A 23,107-nucleotide genomic window follows, 5' to 3' on the forward strand; every position below is an offset into this window, starting at 1 on the left:
CCAATTTACACGCCTGTCTGATTTACACCCCGGCTGGTTTACACATGCATCTGGTTTACTGTCTGCAGTCAATGCAAGTGAGCTGTGACAATGGAAGACTTGAGCCAGGGCAGTGAAAATAGTTGCAATAGTGAAATAACCTTGCTTGAATAAACCATCACTTTTCAGACCACATGTGTGGTATAAATAGAGAATAATAGATATCTCAGTGTGATTACAAGTCAGTAATATACTCGAGGGGTTTGGTTGATGTCATAAGCTACAAAATGTGCAGCTCAAGCAGTTTATAATTATTATCTGAATCCGAATAATAGATTACAGGCTTGAAATAATTCTGAAATATGTCTGTCATTTCTTTTAAATAATACATACTGCTAATCCTATGGGTGGATTTGTTCAGATGTGGGTCCATCTTGTGTAAGCAGAAGCTGTCAGAATAGACCTCAACTCCCAGTACAATCTGTGCTGTTGATGTATAATGACATCCACACTGAAGATGATTGCTACATTGTTACTCAAAGTTGATCATGAAGTAATTTTTCCCTTGTGATGTATCACAATGGGAAAAATTAAGCCAAAAGAAAAACAGGAGGGCATCTAAGACATTTACAAAGATTAACCTCCATACTCACTGGTGGCATTTGACTCCACAGTGGATCCAGAGTGGATGACCAATCAACATTGACCTGGAGTAACACCTGTGTTGACCGCACTGTACTATGTGGAAGAAGATATGAGATATGTGACGTTACACAAGGGCTGTTCAAAGTTTTGTCTTTATGGGCAACATAGGTGTATACCATGGAGATTCAAGGAGCCACATAGAAAGTCTAAATGAATGTTTCCACTTGCTTGCATATATCTGAAGTTGTTGATTCTAAAAGCGCTTGGTTTTACAATTTGGATTTATCCACCAGTGAGGCAATGATGCTAAAAGCACAGCTCCTTCCAAACCAATAGGCCCACAAAATTCAAACTGGACAAGCTAGTGAACAACAAAAGTAAGGGCAAATAAGACTGAGTTGCACCAGCTTTGGGAGCCAGATTGGCAGGTTTCAGGAGCCACATGTGGCCCAAGGCCCACACACTGACTTCCTTGATGAACGTGCAGCAAGTGCTTTGGATGTGAGCTTTATGACTGTGTCTGTAGCAAAGAAGTGAAGTCTTATGAAGAGATTTTGATTTGCTTTGTGTGACACACATTGAAGTTTTGAAAACTGTAACTGGGGTAAATTGATATTATTTTAAGGCTAAAATGTAGCAAAACTAGTCAACATGTAATGAGAAGAATAAAAACAGAAAATACTGAAAATCTCAGCGGGTCAGGCAGCATCTGTGGAGAGGAAGCAGAGTTAACGTTTCAGACCGATGACCCTTCGTCAGAACTGGAGAGCGTTTGAAAAGAACAGATTCTTAACAAGCACTGAAAGTGGGAGGGGGAGAAAGAACAAAAGGGAAGATCTGTGATAGGTTGGAAGCCAAGAGGGATTAGAGAGACAAAAGGGATGATGGCCCAAATTCAAATGGTAATGCCAGGAGTTAGAAAAACATTAGTCAAGATAGGGTGTGAATGGTGGGATTATGACTAACTGCCATTAGACACACGGAGAAAAAAAGAAACAGGCTCTGAGAGGGGTGGGGCGGGTGGGGGGAGGAGGCGTGGGGGGAGGGGGGGAAGGGAGCCAAAGATTGGCAGCGGTAATGCTCTGAAAGTTTTGAACTTGATGTTGAGTCCAGAAGGCTGTAAAGTGCCTAAACGAAAGATGAGGTGCTGTATCTCGAGTTTGCCTTGAGCTTCATTGGAATAGTGTAGGAGACCGAGGATGGAGAGGTCAGAGCGGGAATGCAGTGGAGAATTAAAGTGACAGGCGACTGGAAGACTGGGGAGACCAAGTGTAGATTGAGTAACCACTTTGCGAAGCACCTTCGTTCAGTCCGCACTTTACAATCTTCTGGACTCCAACATCAAGTTCAAAAATTTCAGAGCATGACTGCTGCCAATCTTTGGCTCCCTTTCCCCCCCACCCCGCCCTCTCAGAGCCTGTTTTTTCTTTTTTTCTCCTTGTCTCTAATGGCAGTTGGTCATAATCTCACCATTCACACCCTATCTTGACAAATATTTTTTAACTCCTGGCATTAACATTTAAATTTGGGCCATCATCCCTTTTGTATCTCTAATCTCTCCTGTCTTCCAACCTATCACAGACCTTCCCTTTTGTTCTTTCTCCCCCTCCCCCTTTCAGTGCTTGTTAAGAATCTGTTCTTTTTGAACACTCTCCAGTTTTGACGAAGGATCATTGACCCGAAATGTTAACTCTGCTTCCTCTCCACAGATGCTGCCTGACCTGCTGAGATTTCCAGCATTTTCTGTTTTTATTCCAGATTCCAGTATCTTTTTTGTTTTTTTATGTTTTGTATGTAGTGAGAGGAGCCGTTGACCCAGAAGAAACGGTCTCATTGTGTATTATGACAAGAGATGTTAAGAACAACATGGCTCATCGCCCTCTCACCTGACTTTTATTTGCTGCCACTTTTGCAAACAATGCCTGAGACACTTTGGCCCGTTTCATCTCTTGCTGGATCTCATCGTAAATGGCTGCTGTGATGTTCAGGTTCGTGCTCTCCACCTTAACCAGAAGGTCTGATGTTGATGCAGAGGTCTTGGCCTACCGAGAGAGACCAGCAAAAAAAATTAAAATAAAAACTGCTTTCAGCCAGCCATCTGTGCACAAATCATCAGCGGATTTCAGTCAGCTGATGCCAAACTGCATTAGCTATGGAGGACACTTCCTGTCCATTATTCTAATCAGGTTAATTGTGATTAGAAATAATTGCTGTTCAGGAACAGAGCATTCCTATAGGACATGCAAACACAGTAAAGCACTTTTCATGCTGTTTACCAAATCACTAAGGTAGACTGTGCGAATCATGCCAAGTAATATTAAACATTGCAAGGAGAGAAAAAAAACCTGATAAAGCAGCACATATACATAGAGATAAAAAAACAGCATGCCTTCGAGAGGAAGAACCAATTCTCCGAGAAAAAAATGAATAAATGGGTAGAGACCCCTAAATAATAAATTATTACTCAATTTAATGTGCTCCCAAAAGTCTAGCTCATCCTTTATTAATGCATTACATATGTCAACTCGGTATGTACAGTATACCATCATTATCATTACTATGCTAGCCATGGATGCTGATAATTTCACATAGGAAATCACTGTAAATGAAAAAATTTAAATTTCATGGAAAACTGAAAGAAATGCAGCTGATTTGATGGTTTAATTTCCTTGATGCCTATTTACATTTATGTATTCTACCATGTTCATTTTAAAAAGTGTGCAAGTCTGCTTTTAGTTCCTGCATCAATAAAAAAAAAGGTTGTTGGAGGACAAGCTTTTGAAGTACCTGAGAGGCTCGGGAAGACCCTGGGCTGCCTGCTGAAGGCGAGACCATGGAGATGTTTGGGTTCATGTTTCGTTCTCTCTCCTCCTGGTAGATTCGGTCACGTTCTGCCTCTGGAAGGTTCAGGAAGTTCTGCATGGCTCTTAGATTTACAAGAAGTGACTGGGATGCTGTTCTAGGATCTTCCTCTTTGCGGAGGATCTCTGATAGCAAGCCCTGGTGTAGAAGGCACCCAATGTCAGTATTAAAAAAAAATCAAGTGTGAATACCCTGTCCCCAACAACCCCCGAGATATACTTCAATATTTCCTGCATGCAGCAATGCTTTTGGTATTCTGCAGTACAGTAGAAGCAGCTAATGTCAGGACATCAATTTTGGAAGCAGGCTAAGAGCCCATTGATAAAGTGCTCAAATTCTGAATTTGTTTTCAGTCTATTTCAGCATAATGTTGGTGTTGACAGTAGCAAAGTAAACTCATAAATCAGCTTCAAAACTTTCACAATTAAAGCAGTTTAATGGGCAGGCGTTGAATGTGAAACCCCGTAAAATAAAACAATTTTCACTTCCAAGTATGCTGGTGGTTCTTTTCATTTCATGCAAGAGCCATCACTCAGTGATGTCTGGCCATCTCCAAGCTTTTAAAGTCCAAGCTTAGCATCACCCAGCCATTACTCGTTGATACACAATGTTTTTTCACTATTTTTAATCTCGGTGCTGTTCTGCATGATAGGCTTTGACCTTCACTTGAGTTTCTTAATTAGAACACCTATAGGAAAGGGGTCTTATTTTAGATGGCCCAGAAAACTTTAAATGCCTTAGAAAACTTTTAAATACTGTAAATTGCTTCATAATTAGTGTGCCCCATGTTTTGATATGTATTATAATACTTAATACTGAGGTTGAAAAGTTGTGTAAAGGTTATTTGTAATTAAGATAGTAATATAATGTATTTTAATATCGTAAATCTACATCCATTGCCATAAGATATCATGAAGTTAATCTCAAAGTCAAAGATCTTGGCTTAGGAAATTAAATTTTTAATGTGGTCATATCTGTTTAATTCCCTACCTCCTCACATAACCTGCAGGCTGCCCTTTAAATTCGGCATTCAACCTGTACTCTGACTGTTTACATCATTTTGGACGATGTGCGGATTAAATGATTAAAGGAGCATGATGACAGGAGATGGATAAAAATCCTCCATTTGAGCTCATGGAATGGTACCACAACAAGCTCAATCCCTTTGGGAAAAGAGGGTGATAGGATGAAAGTTGTCCAGAAATCCTTCCCATTACCTGCAAGGGACCCTCCTCCTGTACGAAGATAAGTTGGTACACAGAGTTAAATTTCACAACAAAAAAGTCCCTTTTAAATAACTCATTTGAAAAATGTATTGCTTTCTTGCCTGCATACGCAGTGAGAAGTAACTCAGATTGGCTTTGCGTACAGTACAAGGTTAAATTAAGATCATTTCAAATATATTATGTTTGTATAAATAAATATTCAGCCCTTTATTCACCTGGAAAACATTAGGATTTCAGTATGCAAAACAACGCAAATGACTTTTTAAAATCATGATTCTATTTAATTGTAATTTAATGAGGTGCAATTTAGTTTAAAAATGCCAGGTGCATGGCTCAGTGCTGCCTTGTAGTCTACGTCAGTGAGTGTGTTAAAGTCTGGCCTGCAAAATACACTGCAAATTCCAACGGCTCCTCTGCCAACCAACTGCCACTCCTAGAATATTATAATTTTTTTAATATAAAGCCTCCGTCTATTTAAGGATTTAGTTAGTTGTCATCATAGACTCGAGTTAATTGTTACAGTCTCTGTCTTCTGTTGTTGGCGATCTAGTGTTGATAGAATTGTTTCACTCAATGTAGAGGTTATGGATGAACATCTGTGTTGTACGAGATGTGCTCTCTCATTCACGAGCAGCTGTTTGCTGTTGGGAATCTTTGTCTTACGCTTCACTAAGAATCTTTTGCTGCCAGTCTCCAGACTACCTGCGTGTGCCCCTTGCTGACGTTTGATATCTCCCCTTCTCCAAAATGGAAGTGTCAGAAGGATTGCAAAGGAAGCAAACTCTGCCACCAAACCCATTCGGAGGGAAGGAGGTTGGAAACCTTGACCCAGAATTGGTAGCATGGAAAAGACAATAACGTCCATTTGAATTAGGAAGATAACATGGGCGTGGTGGGGGGAGGAGGTGGTGGCGGGGCAGGGGGTAATATAATATCGAAATGGGACATGTAATATATTAATTTAAAATATGTATGAACTGAAAATAATCCAGTGGTATATCGTGTGCATGTTCAGTATAACCCAGATTTGAGACTTCATGCTTGCTGATGCTGGTACTCAGGGGAGAAATTCAGGAGCGCTCCATAGGGGGTGCTAACTTTTAAAAGTAGAAAAAATTAGCTCCAGGCTACTTTTAAAAAATTCGGGATTAGCGCTCCAGGAAGAAAGTGGAGCACTAAATAAAGCGCTCCACTTCCTTCCTGGAGCGCAACATGAGGCGCTGCTGCATTGGAAGGCTCATTCCCTCCCTTAAAGGGAAGGGCCATCGCTACAGGCTCTACAAAAGAAGAACTTACCTTCTCCCCGACGGCAGCCGCGATCCAGCCCAACCAGCTCGATGCACTGCAGCAGAGTGCCAGGCTGATTAATCGCGGCCAAGAACCAGGGGAAAAAATTGAAAGAGAGAAATACAATTTTTCACTTACCTCGACAACTTTGCCTTTAAGCTTCACTCCCGAAGCACTCGATGAATGCCGACTGCAGCTGCCGGTATTTTTGCCCGGCAATGCTGCAAGGTCCGGGCGCTACCAGAGCGATGCGCATGGAGATGACATCATGATCTCTGGGTGAAGAAGAACCGGGTGCAACACCATACCGTCGCCACAAACCTCCCGCTGAATGTGGAGGGAATCACCGCACCTGGTCGCTAAGTGCTTAGCGCCCTGTTATCGCCCCTGGAGGCGATAATCGGACACGCTAAAGAGGCCAATTTCTAGGCCTCAATTTTGTGAAAAATTGGAATTTATTTTTCATAAACTTTTACCTGAAGAAAGAGAAAGACAATGTACCAGTATGCCAACAAGATTCAAACTCCAAATTTTGGGTTTTAATATGGAATGACTGAAAATTCAATTATATCTCAGCTATAATACTGCCATATTTCCTTGTCTATTTGTGTATAAATAGCAGGAAAAGAATCTATTATTAGTATTAATAATTATATTTAACTATAGTTATCTGTATATTTAAGTTTAGCCTAGCCTAACCTTAATGTTGGTGGCTCAGTGAGGAGCTGGCACTATTCTCTTCGAAAGGACTTAAGTAATATCCCTCAATAGAAAGGTTGGTTCATCCACTTAATGGAGGGTTGATGGTATCTGTCAATGCTGTATTGCTGATATCCCTTAGTGGAAACATAGTGATCACCCATCATTAGACAGTTGATCTTTTCAGAATGGCAGGCAGTGACTAGTGGAGTGCCGCAGGGCTCAGTGCTGAGACCCCAGCTCTTTACAATATACATCAATGATTTAGATGATGGAATTGAGTGTAATATCTCCAAGTTTGCAGATGACACTAAACTGGGTGGCAGTGTGAGCTGTGAGGGGGACGCTAAGAGGCTGCAGGGTAACTTGGACAGGTTAGGTGAGTGGGCAAATACATGGCAGATGCAGTATAATGTGGATAAATGTGAGGTTATCCACTTTGGGGGCAAAAACACGAAGACAGAATATTATCTGAATGGCGGCAGATTAGGAAAAGGGGAGGTGCAACGAGACCTGGGTGTCATGGTTCATCACTCATTGAAAGTTGGCATATAGGTACAGCAGGCGGTGAAGAAGGCAAATGGTATGTTGGCCTTCATAGCTCGGGGATTTGAGTATAGGAGCAGGGAGGTCTTACTGCAGTTGTACAGGGCCTTGGTGAGGCCTCACCTGAATATTGTATTCAGTTTTGGTCTCCTAATCTAAGGAAGGACGTTCTTGCTATTGAGGGAGTGCAGTAAAGGTTCACCAGACTGATTCCAGGGATGGCTGGACTGACATATGGGGAGAGACTGGATCAACTGGGCCTTTATACACTGGAGTTTAGAAGGATGAGAGGGGATCTCATAGAAACATATAAGATTCTGACGGGCAGGACAGGTTAGATGCGGGTAGAATATTCCCGATGTTGGGGAAGTCCAGAAACAGGGGACACAGTCTTAGGATAAGGGGTAGGCCATTTCAGACTGAGATGAGGAGAAACTTCTTCACTCAGAGAGTTGTTAACCTGTGGAATTCCCTGCCGCAGAGAGTTGTTGATGCCAGTTCATTGGATATATTCAAGAGGGAGTTAGAAATGGCCCTTACAGCGAAGGGGATAAAGAGGTATAGAGAGAAAGCAGGAAAGGGGTACTGAGGGAATGATCAGCCATGATCTTATTGATTGGTGGTGCAGGCTCGAAGGGCCGAATGGCCTACTCCTGCACCTATTTTTTATGTTTCTATGTTTGACCTGTCCCCTTAGTAGAGATTTGGTGCTATTCCCTCAGTAAAACATTAAGGCCTAGAAACTGGCCCACTTACAGTCACCTGTTTGCGCCGCGATCTTGTCTAAAAATGGCAGTAACCACTCTAGCCTCCTTCTGTGGTGCGGGACTTGGCGGCCGCCATCCTGGAGATGGAAGTTAAGAAAGCGTGATGCCCATGTCAGCTTAACATCACCTCAATGAACTTGGGCCTTAGCGCTGAGTCCTAAGCTTACCATAAAAATCCAGCATTCAGCAAACTGACAGACGCTGTTAGCACCTCTTAAAGGGACACGCACATCTTTCGGGTAAGTTTGCATTTAAGCTTTTGGACTGGATTTTTAAAATTTTATTGGAGTAGTGGCGTAGCTTGGTACAATACACGTTAAAAGTTTTTAAGTGTGTAGGGCGTACAAGGAGTGCTACTGGTTGCTTGCAAGACCACGGATGGTAAAGGAAGGCCTCTGAGAAGACAGAAAATGCTGGAAATACTCAGCAGGTCAGGCAACATTTGTGGAGAGAGAAACAGATTTCACGTCTCTGGTTAAGATGCTGCCTCAGCTGCTGAGTATTTCCAGCATTTTAGGCTGTAATTTCAGATTTACAGCATCCGCTCGCAGAGGGAAGAGGAAGATGCAGAAGAGGAGGAAGCAGAAGGAAGGATGCCAGCCAGACAGCCCCTTTCTGGTCGGGATATCCAAGATGGAATCATCCACCTGCGGTACCAGTGACCACAACCCCAATTCCCCTTTCAACATTAGTTCCACACCTTACCTTCCCTCTGTTACTGACCATCACAGCATCCTCTTGGCCACAATATTGAAATAAAAACCACCACAAAGCAAACTTTCCAATCTAACTTTATACATCTATCCATCCAATATGACATCAAGAAATCAACTCTTCATACTTATGCATTCCCTTAGTGACTGTCTTGTGTGTGCATTTGCCTATCCTACTGATGCCACGCAGTGCTACCCCAGTGGCTGCAGCATGGCTGGTGGAAGACTGCTGACTTTCAGTGGGAGACTGCAAATGTCCTTGCCACTGGACCTTGAGGGGCTAGTGGCTGGCAGTGTGAAATCGACTGACAGTGTTTTCTTCTTCTTTTTCTTTTTCTTTTACTATCTTCTTTTCTCTCCTCTCCCTCTCTGTCAACCATTGGCTGGGCAGGCAGCATTTCTTTGGTGTGTGAAATGAGGAAGGTACAAGGGTGAAATTTTGGTGAGGGGAGGGCAGGAAAGCAAGAGGTGCATGCTAGAAGGAGGATAACGTATGAGGTTACCAGCATCTTGTATTCTTACTGCCCAGCCACTGCCCAAGGGCTCAGCCAGGCTCCTGCCAAGAATGGCCAGCACTGACTCCTCCAAGACAGTGAGGTGAAGTTAGGAATGGGAGGTGTGCCTTGCTTTTGGTACAGATTGTGGTTGGTGAGTGGTGGAGGGGGGAGGGGGGGTGGAGTCGTGCATTGGAAGTGTGTGAGTCTAGTGGTGCAGTTGGTAGGAGACGGCTTTCAACGATGCATTCATTGATCTTGACCACTGGTCTGAGGTCATGAAGCTTCTTTGGGTACTGGAGCCGGGAGGTGGGGGTGACACTGCTGGCAGAGATCTGGTCCCACATCCTTCTTTTTGGAGGGCCTCCTGGCCCCTGTGGGCAGAGGACCTCTCTTGCAGTGTTGCCCCTGCATAATGCTGACATGCTGCATGCAAGACCCTAGGGACCCCTTCCCTGGCTTGTTAAGCCATTTGTGTTAGTGCTGAAGCACTTTTCCCATTTTTTTAGGTGCGGAAGGGAATTCAGCTTTCAGAGCTAAAGACTCCCACTTGGGAATTCTTTTTACGTTCATTTTTTACCCCCAGAAGGCAGTTGAGCTGTAAAGGCTGAAAACTGCATATTTGTACATTATTTTAATTTTTATCATTTCAGAAGGCATTGCCCTTTTAAGTAAATGACAATGTAGTGCCCTTTTAAGATCCCACAACACTTTGCAAAATCACAGCCTCACTTTCGGAGGCTGTGCAAAGCTGCAATGCTGCTTGTGGGCACCACATTGAGGCCTGATGCCGGGACAAATTCCAACACGAGGGCATTATACGATGAGTTTAGCGCTGGGCGAATAATCATTAGACCCCAGCACAAATTTTTCAGTCCTACCAGCACCACTATTTTCGGCGGCCGTTAACCCAAATTTTTAGCCCCACGGGTATTCTCTCAATGAAGGTTTGGTGCTATCCCCTCAATGGGAAGTTCATGCTTACTCCTCAATGAAGAGTTGGTTGAGTGACCAAGTGTCTCTTCACAGGCACTGGCTATAGAGGCCTAGAGGGCAGACCAAGTGCTGTGGGCATTCAGCATCTCAGGGTCATCAAGACATGCCAGATTGACTGTGAGGCGCTGAAACGTCTGGACCGGGGTCAAACAGGGCTGCGTCATCGCTCCAACCCTCTTCTCAATTTTCCTCACCGCCATGCTCCACCTCACAGTCAACAAGCTCCCCGCTGGAGTGGAACTAAACTACAGAACCAGTGGGAAGCTGTTTAACCTACGCCACCTCCAGGCCAGGTTCAAGATCACCCCAACCTCTGTCGTTGAGCTGCAGTATGCGGACCACACCTGCGTCTGCGCACATTCAGAGGCTGAACTCCAGGATATGGTCAATGTATTCACTGAGGCATATGAAAGCATGAGCCTTACGCTTAACATCCGTAAAACAAAGGTCCTTCACCAGGCAGTCACCACCGCACAGCACTGCCCTCCAATCATCAAGATTCACGGCGCAGCCTTCAACAACGTGGACCATTTCCCATATCTCGGGAGCCTCTTATCAACAAAGGCAGACATTGATGCGGAGATTCAACATTGCCTCCAGTGTGCCAGTGCAGCCTTCGGCCGTCTGAGGAAAAGAATGTTTGAAGACCAGGCGCTCAAATCTACCACCAAGCTCATGGTCTATAGGGCTGTAGTAATACCCGCCCTCCTGTATGGATCTGAGGCATGGACCATGTATAGAAGGCACCTCAAGTCGCTGGAGATATATCACCAACGATGTCTCCGCAAGATCCTGCAAATCCCCTGGGAGGACAGGCGGACCAACATCAGTGTCCTCGACCAGGCTAACATCTCCAGTATTGAAGCACTGACCACACTCGATCAGCTTCGCTGAGCAGGCCATATAGTTCGCATGCCAGATACGAGACTCCCTAAGCAAATGCTTTATGCAGAGCTTCTTCATGGTAAACGAGCCAAAGGAGGACAGCGGAAACATTATAAGGACACCCTCAGAGCCTCCCTGGTAAAGTGCGACATCACCACTGACACCTGGGAGACCCTGGTCGAAGATCGCCCGAGGTGGAGAAAGTGCATCCGGGAGGGTGTTGAGCTCTTCGAGTTCAACGCAAAGAGCATGAAGAGGCCAAGAGCAGGCAGCGGAAGGAGCGTGCGGCAAACCAGCCCTACCGATCCCTTCCCTCGACGAATGTCTGTTCCACCTGTGACAGGGTCTGTGGCTCTCGTATCGGACTGTTCAACCATCATAGAACTCACTTTGGGAGTGGAAGCAAGTCTTCCTCGATTCCGAGGGACTGCCTATGATGAAGAGTTGGTGCTGTGCTCTCAACAGAGAGTTGAAGATGCTCCTTCAATAAAATGTTGCCAGTATCCCTTCAATAATGAGTTGGTGCTCACTCCTCAGTAAAGAGTTGATACTATTCCCTCAGGGGGTAGTTGATACTGACCCTCATTAAAGTGTTGGTACTATCCTCTCAGTGAGAAGCTGATGCTATCCCCCAAAAATCACGTGGCAAATCTAACAATCCTCTCATTTGTTTATGAAATGTATTGGCCCGAGTAATGTGTCCATAATCACACACCCACTCCCTCCCTCCGCACCCCCATCACCACCTCCCATTCATCTGCTACATTGCTTCGCACATAAAAAATCAGCTCTCCAACAAAATAAAATCACCCCTGGAGTAGATTCACCCAACCCCAAATTCTGCCCTAACCTTAAACCCAACTCTAAACATAACCTCGACCGTAAACATATCCTTCAGTCTAACAGTGTCAGCTGTGGCTCAGTTGGTAGCACTCTTATCGCTGAGTCAGAAGATGGTGAGTTCAAGTCCTACTCCAGAAAGTTGAGCACAAAAATCTAGGCTGATACTCCAGTCAAGTACTAAAGGAGTGCTGCACTGTCAGAGGAGCTGTTTTTTGAATCGAATGTTAAACCAAGGCCCGTCTGCCCTCTCAGGTAGACGTAAACGATCCTATGGCACTATTTTGAAGAAAAGCAGGGAAGTTATCCCCAGTGTCCTGGCCAATATTTATCCCTCAATCAACATCCTAAAACAGATTATTTGGTAATTATCACATTGCTGTTTGTGGGAGCTTGCTGTGCACAAATTGCCGCGTTTCCTGCATTACAACAGTGACTACGCTTCAAAAGTACTTCATTGTCAGTAAAGTGCTTTGGGACATCTGGTGGTCATGAAAAGCGTTATAGAAATGCAAGTCTTTCTTTTAGCTATATTCCCAACTCTAAACCTAAGCCCAGCTCCAGCCCAAGGCCCAAACCTAGAGCTAAGCACAATTCTAACCGTAACCCTAACCCAAAACCTAAAACTATATTCAACCCTAACCCTATGGCCTACTCTTGCTCTAAAGCCAAGGACGTCTGACAAGTTTTTCTTTTCATTTTATTCTGGAAGCAGATCTGAAACCAGTAGCAGATCTGAAACTCTGGTAACAAGATCAGGGGCAAGATGGGCAGGGACAGTAACAAGGCCAGTGGGAGCAGCAAAACAATATGAGCAGGGAATGAACCAGGCTGGCCAGAGCAAAAACAAGGCATCCAATTCTCCAGAGGCATAAAAACAGGAAGATTTGCCTGGAGCAAAAAGATGGGAGGTATGGTAGGGTTCAGCAACAACAAAAGAAAAGGCTGAGACAGGCACAAACATGATAGAAGGTGGAAAGACAAACTTACCTGCACTTTAATCAGGAAATCATTAGTCAGCAAACATGTGCCAGTATAGCTGAATAACCAAGACTGAATCTGGGTGGGGGGCTTAAATTTCCATCACCAAGAGTGGCTCAGTAGCAACAATACTGACTGAACTGGCTGAGTTCTTCAGGACATAGCTGCCAGTCTGGGCCTGCGGCAGGTGGTGAGAGAACCAAAAGGAGGGAAAAACCTACTTGACCTCCTCCTCACCAATCTACCTGTTGCAGATGCATCTGTCCATGACAGCATTGGCAGCAGTGACCATCACACAGTTCTTGTGGAGAGGAAATCCCATCTTCACACTGAGGATGCCCTCCATCGTGTTGTGTGGCACTATCACTATGCTCAATGGGATAGATTCAGGACAGATCTAGCAGCTCAAAAATCTTGCAATAATCAATGGCCAAAGAATATGGACAAATTCTCAAAGATCAAGATCCAGTACTATACGTAGCCAGTGGGACAGGCACCGCAGTGGTGTCCCAGACAGTTCTGACCCACGTTAACTCCTGATGCTATCCTTTAGGTAAGGAATTGGTTCAGCCCCCTCAGTAGGGAGTTACTCCTATCCCCTCAGTAGAGTGTTTCTGGTATAAATTTAGTAAGGAGTTGGTGCATTATGAGTTAGTTTATATCTTCTCACTAATGTATCAACATTTAAAAATGTTGCTTAAATGAAGCCTCCTGGATGAAACCCTGTAATGAGCATTTGCCTGAAAAAGGTGTGTAATTTCTTAAATTAAAAAAACGAATTAAAGATGTTGAGGTAGATGTACCTCTATACTGCCGACTCTACTTGATAAATTCCTTTGTGATTTACTTCCTGAATTTATAATTATTTGACTATCTTGGATTTTTTTTGTCTGCATGATAAATATTGGTGATATAATCAAGGACCTGGCTTGGAGAAGCTAATAAGCACGAAGTGAAACTAATATCCACAGGTACAGTTACTGTGTTCTTCAACAACTGGGTCATTCTGATTGTGCAATTTAATTCATTTCCCTCGCAACACCAGCTCACTCGCTCCTCAGATCAGGTCCCTGATGATGTAACGAAGACTCATTATTTAAACAAAAAATATTTAAAAGAAAATGAAGAAAAATTTTCATGCCAATCTCTTTGTATTATTTTGTAGTGTGCTGATGGTGAGACTCCCTATTTAAAGCAAAAGCACTTAATAAAGGAAGCTAGGGGTAGCTCAGGACTTATATTTACTGGAGTCAAGTGATTCGGAAGAAGATGATTAGAAAGTAAATTAGAAGGTAGGTCACGAATAGACGACTGGTAAGGCTATAATGCAATGGTTTCATTGTATAATTAACTGCAAATCTTAGCTGAGAACATAGACTTGAATGTGGGTTTGGTTAGGTAGGATCTTCCATGCCCAGTTAGGGGACACTTATTGAAAAACACTAACTATCCTAATCATGCATTTATACCTAGCCTTAGGTATCTGTTTTTTTGATAATGGGAAAAGATGGACAAATTACCTCAGCAAGATCCATAGTCCTTTTCAATAAAAAACAGGCTACTTGCCATTTCATCAATTCACGGATAATCACTGCACAATCTCCATCGTAGAGCTGATTTAGATATTAGGTCCATAAATAAACAGAATTACTGATAGCTGTTACACAAAATGCAACAAGAATGCCTAACAACCTTAATGAAATTGAGACTATGGGAAGGATTCCCAAAAGATATGTACTGTTCCAAGGCCATATTTGACTGCGAAGAGGTCTAAAATTGTAGGGTGGTAAAGGGCCAGCAACATTATGCATTTGGAGCATTGAGATGCACTGAATTTCGCTATTATCCACCATTGCTAAGCTCCATAATTAGCAACATGTTCCTCAAAATAGCTGCAACCTATTCTTAATGATATTGCCTAAGGGAGATGATGGGTGGGAATTGCTGAAGAGACTCTTTTAAAGCATTTTTATCTTTGCACTTGAACCGGATCCTATTTCAGGAAGGTGACACCCATGTGTTGCTCTCGACATTTACAATTGGCCTGAGGAGCTGGTCTTTATAGGCACTGGGCTCTACTTTTACACCGAGCCCTATGGATAGCAAACACGTGAGGCCAGCTATCTTGCTTACATAACTCCCTTATCTGACTGATAGAATCACAGATCCGTACTTTTGTAGGCTTGTGATGGCACTGCGATAAGGGAAGCAGGCAACAGAGAAGGATTGGGCTGCACTCTGGTTAATGTTAATATGTTTTTAAATGTACTTGCTGGTTTATTGCAAAGAACAACTTGGTTTTCTCCAGAGCGGGAGATTTCTTTTGAGAGGCTTGGCCCACCTGCCAGATCCCCTCTTTCTCCGTTAAGCAATGCCTCGATTTCAAAATTGTTTATAAATCCCTCCATGGCCTTGCCCCTCCCTATCTCTGTAATCTCTTTCCGCCTCACAACCCCATAAGATGCCTGCACTCCTCAAATTCTGCCCTCTTGAATATCCCTGATTACAACTGCTCAACTATTGGTGGCTGTGCCTTCAGCTGCTGGGGCCCTAAGCTCTGGAACTCCCTCCCTAAACCTCTCTGCCTCTCTTTCCTCCTTTAAGACGCTCCTTAAAACCTACCTCTTTAACCAAGCTTTTGGTCATCTGCCATAATGTCTTCTTATGTGACTCGGTGTCAAATTTATCTTTTTTGTCTTATAACACTGCTGTTAGGGGCCGTGGGATGTTTTACTATGTTAAAGGTGCTATATAAATAAAAGTTGTTGTTGCGACTGTGGTATTAATAGAAGAGAAAATGGAGATGGAAATGCCCCTCCAGTTCCATCCCTTCCGTTCCCGATGTATTCAAACATCATGAACTTTCAACATACTATTTTTTTTTTAATTCATTCATGGGAAGTCTGCATCATAAGAACATAAGAACATAAGAAATAGGAGCAGGAGTAGACCATACGGCCGCTCGAGCCTGCTCTGCCATTTAATATGATCATGGCTGATCCAATCATGGACTCAGGTTCACTTCGCTGCCCACTCCCCAAAACCCCTTATTGGTTAAGAAACTGTCTATCTCTGTCTTAATCACTGGCAAGGCCAACATTTATTACCCATCCCTAACTGCCCTTGAGAAGGTGTGGTGAGCCGCTGTTAGGTAGGGAGTTCCAGGATTTTGACCAAGCGATGATGAAAGAACGGCAATATAATTCCAAGTCAGGACGGTGTGTGACTTGGAGGGGAACTTGGAGGTGATGGTATTCCCATGCCCTTGTCCTTCTAGGTGGCAGAGATCGTGGGTTTGAGAGGTGCTGTCATATGACCTTTGAACCTGTGAAAATTGAACAATTCCAACATACGAGAACTCTGTCCCCTCACAGGTGTGTGCTGCTCATGCTGCACCCTTTTTGGGGGAAACTTGTAAATAATCAAGTTCAACATTCATTAAAATAATTATTTTCTTTAAAAAAATGTACCCTGTAACAGTGCCTGGCAAAATGTTTATGTAACTTTTACCGAGTGAGTTTATCCTGCCCCACTAAGACTATTTTACTCAGCAGACACTATAATTGTTCCCATTTTTATGACTTCAACTTCTCCAACAAAGGCAAAGAAGAAATAAGCACCTGTGTACGGTTGAAGGCAACTCGTGCAAAGACGGCTTGCGATACGCTGGCTCTCTTCAGCTCGTCCCGGACTTGCTGGTAGATTTCCGGAGCGACCTCCACGGATGAACTGGAAGGCTCTGTAGGCTTCGCGGGTCTGGGGATAGGCGGATGATTGAGGAACTGCTGGTTTATGGACTGGGGGTGCTGGTGTGCCAGCAGCCTGCTGACGGCAATCTGCTGGTTGATCAGGTGGGCCATGGCAAGCTGCTGCCTCACCAGCTGAGGGCTCAGCTGCGGCGATAGCAGACTGGGACTCATGATTGGTTGCAGCGCCGGCACTTGACTTCTGATAGGAGGGCTGTGCTGGAGCTGGCTGTGAGGAGACTGCTCGCTGCTCTTTGCTAAGTTTGCCAGTTGATTGATGTTCGTCAGGTGGGATGGCCGTTGTCCTAGGACACAGTACTCCGACAGATTTTCTCTTTCAACTAAAATTTAACAAAGAAATGCGAATGAAGCGTTCTTAGTAATTATTATCAACATAATGGGAAAAAAAATGAATTCAGTACAAGCCTAAACTATTTGAGTAAAATTCAAAAGGCACTGTTGCCCTAAATGACTTTACCTGGAAGATAATAGCAAATAATCTGCTGCGTTAAAGAGAGAGCCCAAAACAAGTTTATTGTTGCACACATGGATACATTTCAGAAATGAATGTGTTACACAGCGTGTTCATTTTTACACACTGGCAGTGTGATTCCTATTATATTTAAATGATCCGAATATAACCTGACGCCCTGCAACCTTAATACAATTGAAGTTGTTTGTGTTCATCTGTCTGAGACTGGGGTTTCTCTATTAGGATCATAAGAACATAACATAAGATATAGGAGCAGGAGAAGGCCATTTGGCCCCTCGAGCCTGCTCTGCCATTCAATAAGATCATGGCTGATCTGATCTTGGCCTCAACTCCACTTCCCCACCCTCTCCCCATAACCCTTGACTCCCTTGTCATTCAAAAATTTGTCTATCTCACCTTAAATATATTCAATGACCCAGCCTCCACAGCTCTCTGGGATAGAGAATTCCAAAGATTCACGACCCTCTGAGAGCAGAAATTCCTCCTCATCTCCGTTTTAAATGGGCGACCTCTTATTCTGAAACTATGCCCCCCAGTTCTAGATTCCCCACGAGGGGAAACACCCACTCTGTAACTATCCTGTCAAGACCCTTATATTCTTAAATGTTTTAATAAGATCACCTGTCATTCTTCTAAATTCCAATGAGTATAGGCCCAACCTGCTGAAGTTTTCTTCATGACAACCCCTTCACCTCAGGAATCAACCTAGTGAACCTTCTCTGAACTGCCTCCAAAGCAAGTATATCCCTCCTTAAATAAGGCGACCAAACTGTATGCAGTACTCCAGGTGTGGTTTCACCAACGCCCTGTACAGTTGTAGCAGGACTTCCCTACTTTTATACTCCATCACCCTTGCAATAAAGGCCAACATTCCATTTGCCTTCCTAATTAATTGCTGTACCTGCATGCTAACTTTTTGTATTTCATGTACAAGGAACCCCAGATAGAAACATAGAAACATAGAAAATAGGTGCAGGAGCAGGCCATTCAGCCCTTCTAGCCTGCACCGCCATTCAATGAGTTCATGGCTGAACATGAAACTTCAGTACCCCCTTCCTGCTTTCTCGCCATCCCTCTGTACTACAGCATTTTGTAATCTCTCCCCATTTAAATAATAATTTACTTTTTTATTTTACCTACCAAAGTGGAAAACCTCATATTTTCCCACATTATATTCCATCTGCCAAATTTTGCCCACTCACATAGCCTGTCTATATCCCATTGCAGATTTGTTGTGTCCTCCTCACAATTTGCTTTCCCATCTATCTTTGTATTATTAGCAAATTTGGCTACATTACACTCCATCCCTTCATCCAAATCATTAATATAGATTGTAAATAGTTGAGGCCCCAGCACTGATCCTTGTGGCACCCCACTGGTTACAGTTTGCCAACCTGAACATGACCCATTTATCCCGACTCTCTGTTTTCTGTTAGTTAGCCAATCCTCTATCCATGCTAATATATTACCCCTAACCTATGGTGAACATTTTTCTTCACGTAGATTGCATGTGGAAGGCAGCAATGATGGAATATTTATGCTTTCTTTAATTTTTTAAATTTGCAACAATGGTTCATTTCCAAAAGGTGGCAAGGTTCATAGAGCATGTGAGCCATTGGCTGGCTGTGTATTTAGATGACACTAGCGTAGTTATTTACGAAAAGCACAGGGAAAGGAATATTGTTGGGTAGGTCAGCTAGCACAGCTCTTACCCAAATCCTCACTGCCAGTTACTAGGCAGCACTGGCATAAAAGCCACACAAGCCTATCAAGAAGGATTAAACAGTTGGTTTACAATTGGGTGGTTGTGGGAAATAATTACAAATACTTTAAGGTATTTATTTTGTGATGCCTCTGTGCTTAGCGAATTGAAGGATGGGGAATATAATCATTTTCCACTTTATGCCCACTGACAAGATGGGCCAGAGGCAAAGCAATACTCCTTACATTACCCTGACAATACAGCTGAACCTCAACCTCTGAATTACATGTGTGGCTCCTCCATTTCCTACTCTCTTATCCTTATTGCTTTTCTCAGCAAGATACCGTTCTGAAGCTTTTGTACCTTAAAAAAATATTCACTGGCAACCGGTCTAAGACTGATATACTTTCAATGTTGCGTACTTGTTCTGTGTGTTCATTTTTCTCCTCTAATTTTTTTTTCAGTAATTAGTGGGGACTCGGTACAGACTAAACGCATTGATGCCAATACTAAGAAAGTTGGCACAGTCTACAAATGTTTTTATACAAATCAAGGGCAATATGTTGAAATTGGTAAAAGAAAAAAAGAGGCACGACCAACCAGAGGGTCAAGATCCATAGAAAATATTAACGGACTTTTGTCTTTTGGTATTGTTTTTCTAAATTTTGCTTCCATCTTAAAATAAAATATGTTCACAAAATAGTTAGGGGAAAATTTTGCTCGTTAGGCACTGTAAAGAAATGGGAGCACAATCATGCAGAGCAGGTTCTAAAAGTAGAGTGAGTTCTGAACTCCAGCCCAAACTGGCAGTCAGTGCTATTACCACAGCACTACCCAAGTCATGGGTTACTGGCATTTTGCCATTCATAATAAGAGCGTGCGGTCAGTTGCAGCCACTGAAAATAATGAATAGATAAATGTAGTGTTCATTAATTGTCCACACCTTATATGTTACATCTTTTTTTTTAACACAAAAAAACTATTTAAAAAGAAGGTTTGCTGCAGAGTACAAATGGGTGCTGATGGGGGAGGGGAGCGAACAATATACCTTTGAATAGTCTGTTTGATTGAAACACTGAGGGAACCCAGTCCTGTGCTGATTCTGGGGAGTAAAAGAGAGAGACGATAAATACTACAAATTAAATTCTATCAATAAATAAATAAATAAAAGAACAGTCCTGCCTCTGTGATAGGTACAGAAGTCATAGTTCAAGTCTTATAATCCATTTAACATTGAAAAAGCAGGATTACAAAAATCTTATCCATTTACCAAAAGCTGACGCTGTTTTAATAACAATATTTTCCTAAAGATCCAGAGTGGGAAGTGGTCGATGCATTAGGTTTGTACTTGAATACACCTTCAGCTTACTTTACATAAATATTTCATGAGATTAGTTATTATTAATACTTATTATTTGAGGCAAAATCAAACAAAGCGCTTTTAATATTTAATGAAAATGAAAAAAATGAAATAATGCTTATCTTTGTGAAAGAACTAATATAAACCAAATAAAAAATTAATAAAAAAAGTCTGGGAAGAAATGTTTCAAAGTAATGTTAGGAATTCACAGGAGCTGTAAACTGGAGATCAATTATTTACATGATTTATTTTTAATACATTTCTGCAATAAATGACAATAGTTTTTCAAGTTAAAGCTTCGTATGTAGGAATCAGCTGATCAAAGCCCCCAGTAAATATTAATTTATATTGTCCATCATTGTGGGATATTTTTCATTCAAAATTAGATTTTTTTTTCTCCAACTTTGGTTATTGTATTAATTTCTGGTAATCGACTTATCCACTGAACAGGAATCAAACACATGCAATAGCCAGGGAATATACACTTCAACTTTGTTTCTGACATGAAGGGAGGCAGTGATTGGTCCTAATTCGAACTGTAGTCAGCAGGTATTCAACCCAACATTAACATGAGTCAGAAGGGTGTCATTTGGAGAGGGAGTGGTATGCATTTGGCTGTTGGATGGATGCAGTAGCACTAGCCATTAGAAATCCATGGAAATTGGAGTCTAAAGCCTTGGAGATTTGGTCCCAAAACCTGAGGAAATTCTTGGAGCTGCTGAGGTTCAAAGTTTTACTGCAAGTGGATTTCCTTTATTGCACTCGTCTAAAAAGAAATGACTTTGCAGGATTTGGCATTGTCACATTATGGTCTACAATAAACCCATCCGCCAAAATGGAGCTGGGAGGCAGGCAAACTGGATAACGCTGGTTTTCTTTTTGTAGTCTGCTGAGCACATGAATTGAGGATGTTCAGAGTTGCAGTAACTATGAAAAATATTGGGGGTTGGTATCTCAGCTACAAAATGTCCAATTTTCATTGGATTTTTGAAAAGAGAAGACTTTGAAAGAAGCAAAGGCTTGCAAAGTTGACATTTTCTGAAGATGATCCACTTCTGTGGCCTTCTGATGGCTTTGACAATAATGCACCTTTTAATATAATAATAAGATAACTCAAATTTAAATCAAACACAATGCTGAATATATCAAAGAATGGACTTACTGTTTGGGAAGAGCAAACCTTGTAAATAAATTGGAATTGTCTCCACTTTTATCGAGCCATTATGTACAAGTACTGCACACTCCACACTTGAATTTTCAAACCGTCCATCAGTTATATTGGTTAAGTGGCAACTTAGTTACTTGAAAAATTGACTATTCTGTCAATGGTTGGTTTTCTGTCATGGCACCAACAAAATTGGGGTTCACTAAAACACCGACAGAAAACTCTTGTGGTCTCACCGTTTTGATTGGTAGTTGAGCAGCTGTACAAAAATTTGGATTATCAACTCTTTTACCTAACTGCATTAGATGTGACAGGCAGGACTCCAGAATGAAGATTAAGACTGCTATGGGATATATAAAGTAAGCATATCATTTTGTGTATAATAGCACCGCAAAAGGGATGTATATCAAGAATGTTCAATAGCATAAGACAATCTTGGGGTTACGGTGAAACTCAAAGTAATTAAATCCACAAGAATTGTGTTACACCATAGAACAGACTTCATTGACAAAAAAAAATCTGAGTGGCTCCACTGTGTCCTTGATTGTCAATGTGAATAATTTAAGTTTGAATAAGAATACCTTGATGTATGTGTGTGGAAGTGTAAACAGCAAAAATATTAATAAAAAGAGCTGGAAGTCTTAATTAAAAGCCTTTGCAGTGCAATTGAATAGCAATAACAGCAGCACCTAGCCACAAGTCTTGCTAAATACTGGAGAGGCTACAAGATTGATAGATAAGAGCAAAGGTCTGGTCTGTCAATCATGCCGCCTGTCTTTAATTTGACAGAAAGGAACCCACGTGTGTCTTTTATTGTTTAAATATTGAACTGAACTGGGATCCCCAGGAGAGTACATGGGTTAAAAAGGAATTGTTTTAGTTGTCGATGTGACTCACATGGAGATATAAATAAATGCAGAAAAATGTCACCAATGCTTGTGCATGAGACCAAGGCAAATACGACTTTTAAAGCAGCCCAACACATCCTACTTGTACCACGGAACGAGCAGGCAGCATGTTTCTAAGTGCAATGCCATTCTTACTGAACACAAGAGATAAGTGCAGGTCTATCGAATCTAATTACCTTTAATCTTTTTGTATTTTTTGTACCATCTTCCGAACTCCTGGCACTTGGCAGATGACACGTTGGCGTAATAAGTGCTGTTCACGATGGAGGAAATCATGCTCTAGTGCGGAAAGTGAAAAGAGGGCGAATCACAAATTAGAACGAGCCCAAAAATAAATCAATAAATGTAGATGAGCGCAGAGCACAAAGGGATTCAAATACCACCTGAGCACTCAGGATTTGTAGCGACAAGTCAAAATCTCACAGCCGCCAGAAAGAGATCAATATCCTAATTGTTAAGATTTATTTGAGAAAAGAAATAGAGATAAGTCCACACATAAACAAAAAAACCCTGTGAGTATGAATTTCCCTTATGTCTTGGTTACCAGCTCCTGCCTAGTTATGATTAATTGCTGTCTTGATACCAGGATTCCCTTATTTTTTTACAATTTATTTCAAAAGCTATTCTTAACAAATGATACTTAAGGAACATGTTAAAACACAAAGTATAGTTTTTCCTTGACAGGTTCTGGCAAAATGTTTGCAGAACTCCCTGAAATGACGAGGACTGTTGTTTGTTCGATCATGGGGGATGATCTCTTTCTTAACACGACAAAATAATAAACTGCTCTTTACTAATGAGCTTACTACTTTA

The 23,107-nt window shown here is 42.2% G+C and overlaps 1 protein-coding gene across 1 annotated transcript in view; it reads right to left on the minus strand.

Annotated features, from left to right (window-relative positions):
• The window catches only part of satb2 (SATB homeobox 2), a 217,625-nt gene that overhangs the window by 129,430 nt on the left and 65,088 nt on the right, over positions 1 to 23,107 (minus strand). Inside the window, exons 5-8 of the mRNA XM_070874828.1 lie at positions 22,471 to 22,573; positions 16,541 to 17,007; positions 3,412 to 3,624; positions 2,511 to 2,666 (exon numbers count right to left, since the gene is read on the minus strand). Of these exons, the coding sequence (XP_070730929.1) occupies positions 2,511 to 2,666; positions 3,412 to 3,624; positions 16,541 to 17,007; positions 22,471 to 22,573 (939 nt within the window). The remainder of the gene's footprint in view (positions 1 to 2,510; positions 2,667 to 3,411; positions 3,625 to 16,540; positions 17,008 to 22,470; positions 22,574 to 23,107) is intronic.

This window comes from Pristiophorus japonicus, chromosome 3 (assembly GCF_044704955.1).
Source record: "Pristiophorus japonicus isolate sPriJap1 chromosome 3, sPriJap1.hap1, whole genome shotgun sequence".
Taxonomy (NCBI): Eukaryota; Metazoa; Chordata; class Chondrichthyes; family Pristiophoridae; genus Pristiophorus; species Pristiophorus japonicus.